At 30.3% G+C, this 3,020-nt stretch overlaps 1 protein-coding gene across 1 annotated transcript; it reads left to right on the forward strand.

Moving 5' to 3' along the window:
• The first annotated feature begins 1,259 nt into the window (after positions 1 to 1,259).
• Positions 1,260 to 2,631, forward strand: LOC145592081 (uncharacterized). The gene is made up of 5 exons (XM_081648547.1): positions 1,260 to 1,811; positions 1,917 to 2,105; positions 2,210 to 2,275; positions 2,374 to 2,439; positions 2,533 to 2,631. Exons 1-5 carry the CDS (start codon positions 1,260 to 1,262, stop codon positions 2,629 to 2,631), a joined length of 972 nt encoding a protein of 323 aa, XP_081504673.1.
• The last annotated feature ends 389 nt before the right edge of the window (positions 2,632 to 3,020 follow it).

The raw sequence follows: 3,020 nt of genomic DNA on the forward strand, positions 1-3,020 counted from the left end.
TGTTAGAGATATAGGCCAAATTTAAACAATGACTGAAAAGGGGTTGGGATGAATTAATAACTTGTTTAAATTCCCGTCAAAAAATTTGTTCAAATTAAATATGTAATAAATGAATATTGTAATGTAAGGTGTTGAAAGTGATAACTTTTATTTTATCTAAAATGGTTTAGATAAATATATGACAAATTAGGGTTAGGACTATACCATATCAAATATTCTTTTTATTTTGAGAGTAACATCACCTTTTAAATACTCGAATTATGGTGACCTTAAATTTTTATTAATATGCATTCCAAATACAAACTACAGAGTATGTCCAAAAACTAAATGCAACACGTACTTGACTTTTCAAAGTCAATTTTTTTTCCAAAGAAACAAAATATGATTTTTTTTTTTTTTTTTTTTCAAATTTCTTTCTTGATGGTTGCATATGTATCAAATATCAATGTTATTACGCTAATACTATACGCTCCCTCAATCCACTTTTTCCATTTTAATTCAAGAACTGTCCACTTTCACCTATTCTTCTTACATTGACTATAACTATTAAAAATGATTCTAATAAAGTCAACTAATCATAAACATATGAAATAAAAAGTAATATTTTGAAGTAAGATCCTAAAGTATTATACAAAGTTTAGTAGTCAACGCAATGCCGAATATATAATTATCAATTAATCACAATAACCTAAAGTAATACTAGTAAGTCCTTTTCAATCAACTAACGTTAATTCATTAAATTAGCATCACCTATCTTAATTAGTTATTAGTGATTTAGTGAATGCTAAACCAGTGCTAAAAATGCCTCTTAAGGACATTCAAGTGATAATTGGACTACAATCAAGATCAATTTATTCACTTAGTCTTATTCCATGAGCTGGTTTGTTCATAGTACTTGACCCCACTAGTGGACTTCTGACTAACCTTCTTTTTTTTTTTTTAAAAAAAAAAAAAAAAAATGGAATAAGGAGTGGTTTTGTTAAATAATAATAGTTATTCGACATTTACAATCATCCCTTAACAGATCTAAATTATCAATACAAGAATTAAACACCCCTAAACTAATCAAACAATCATTATGGAATTGCAAATATTAGTATACTAAGCTTAATTAATAAGCATCAACATTATGTGTTTTACATAAGTCTTAACTATAAATATATTCCAAGTTGTTTTCTAGTAACACAACAAAAGATTTCTGAAATACTCTTCTACATTTCTTCAATTTTTTCTCCTTTCCTTTGAACCTTTAGAGGAACATGGAACTTGCAGAAATGGGAGGTTTCTTTGATGGGGAATGGGAGTCCTTAAGCAACGTTTTCACATTCAACGAGCCCGGTTTTAGAGCTCATCACCAGTTTCTTAGCCTTCACACTGATGAATATACATTTGTTGCTCCTTCTATTGATAATGAATACTTTTACAGTAATCTGTCAAGTATTTTACCTCATACTAGCATTAGTAACTTCCATATTGACAATGCTAGTGATACAACTAGCTATCATTTTAGTTCACAAACTACAACTAATAGTTACGAAAATTGTCATTTTTCTTTGCCAAATGAAGTAATTACTCCATGTATGATGGATCAAGGAAACCATGCTGCGATTGCTGCCTCTAATGTTTCGGCTTTTCCAACCTCTCTAGATGTAAATGGTTCAAACGATTCTCCAATAGAAGATAATGAATCATACATTCTTGCCTCAACACTCAATACGAAAGTTCATGAAAAGAGGAAGAAAATTGCACATGAAGTATTAGAACCTGAAAATAATGTAGTTCCTAAGAAAAAAGCCAGGGTTTCTACCAATGTAAGTACTAACCAATGTACTTCACTTTTTTTTTTTTTTTTTTAATGTCTTCAAGCATTTATTTATTTCTTCAACTTTTTTTCTCTTCCATTATTCGTTTTATAGAATGGTAAAATGATCAATGAATCAACTGAAAGTAAAGAAGATGACGACAGTAACGTGGGTGTAGAGACTAAGACAGACGAAGAATCGATGGCCTCTCCACAAACTAATGAAGAGGAGATTTTGGCATCAAAAGGAAAGAACAGAGCTAGCAGGGGTACAGCAACTGATCCTCAAAGCCTTTATGCAAGGGTAATAATTGAACACTCACTTCCTCACAAAGTCACAATGAATACAGAACCTAAAGAATGTCATCAATTTTTTTGCTCATATATTTCTGTACTTATTTACTGCAGAAAAGAAGGGAGAAAATAAATGAAAGATTGAAAATCTTACAGAATCTAGTTCCTAATGGAACAAAGGTAATTATAAGTTCACTTTGACATTCTTGCAACTGGAATCTGGAATTTAATCTTAGTCCCTAAATTAGTTACATTGATTCAATTAATTTATGGTGCAGGTTGACATTAGCACAATGCTAGAAGAGGCTGTTCAATATGTAAAATTCTTACAACTTCAAATTCGGGTAAGGTTTTAATTTAGAACGAAAATTTTGAAATGACGAATTTATGAACTAAAATGGCATGTAAAACTAAACCACTTCTATTGATTTTTGTAGCTGTTGAGCTCAGATGACTTATGGATGTATGCACCTATTGCTTATAATGGAGTTGATATCAGTCTCTACAAGCGGATTTCTCCATTTCTAATTCCATGATTTTGTGGAAAATAAGATGAGGAAAAATTTTATTGTAGAATGATAAATTTTATTCTCAATGTTTTTACGGGCGTTTGGCTGTAACTATGCTAGATAGAATGGTTCACATTCATACATATGTACATTTTACTTTAACACTAATGTGATCTTATAGTATAATCTAGCTAAGTTTTTTAAGGATTCTATATCCATATCATCTGATTATAGACACTGGCAGATCCAGAATTTCGAGATGGCAGGTCACACATTAATTATTAATCATCACAAGTGAAAGAACAAATTTTCTTTTCAAGCTACGCCATATAATAGCTTTTATAGCAATTTTTTATGGCGGTTTTGTCATGACTCCTATTATATACTACGTAGTAATAAAGTGTTAAATTATAGCG

The sequence above is a fragment of the Chenopodium album genome, chromosome 18, assembly GCF_948465745.1.
Source record: "Chenopodium album chromosome 18, dcCheAlbu1.1, whole genome shotgun sequence".
Lineage (NCBI taxonomy): Eukaryota > Viridiplantae > Streptophyta > Magnoliopsida > Caryophyllales > Amaranthaceae > Chenopodium > Chenopodium album.

What these genes read in the sequence shown, in the direction of transcription:
- LOC145592081 (XM_081648547.1), top strand. Translation starts at nt 1,260, where the DNA reads ATGGAACTTGCAGAAATGGGAGGTTTCTTTGATGGGGAATGGGAGTCC. An exon ending in CTCAAAGCCTTTATGCAAGG is followed by an intron (nt 2,106 to 2,209) that starts GTAATAATTGAA and finishes TATTTACTGCAG; the next exon opens with AAAAGAAGGGAGAAAATAAA. An exon ending in TCTTACAACTTCAAATTCGG is followed by an intron (nt 2,440 to 2,532) that starts GTAAGGTTTTAA and finishes TGATTTTTGTAG; the next exon opens with CTGTTGAGCTCAGATGACTT.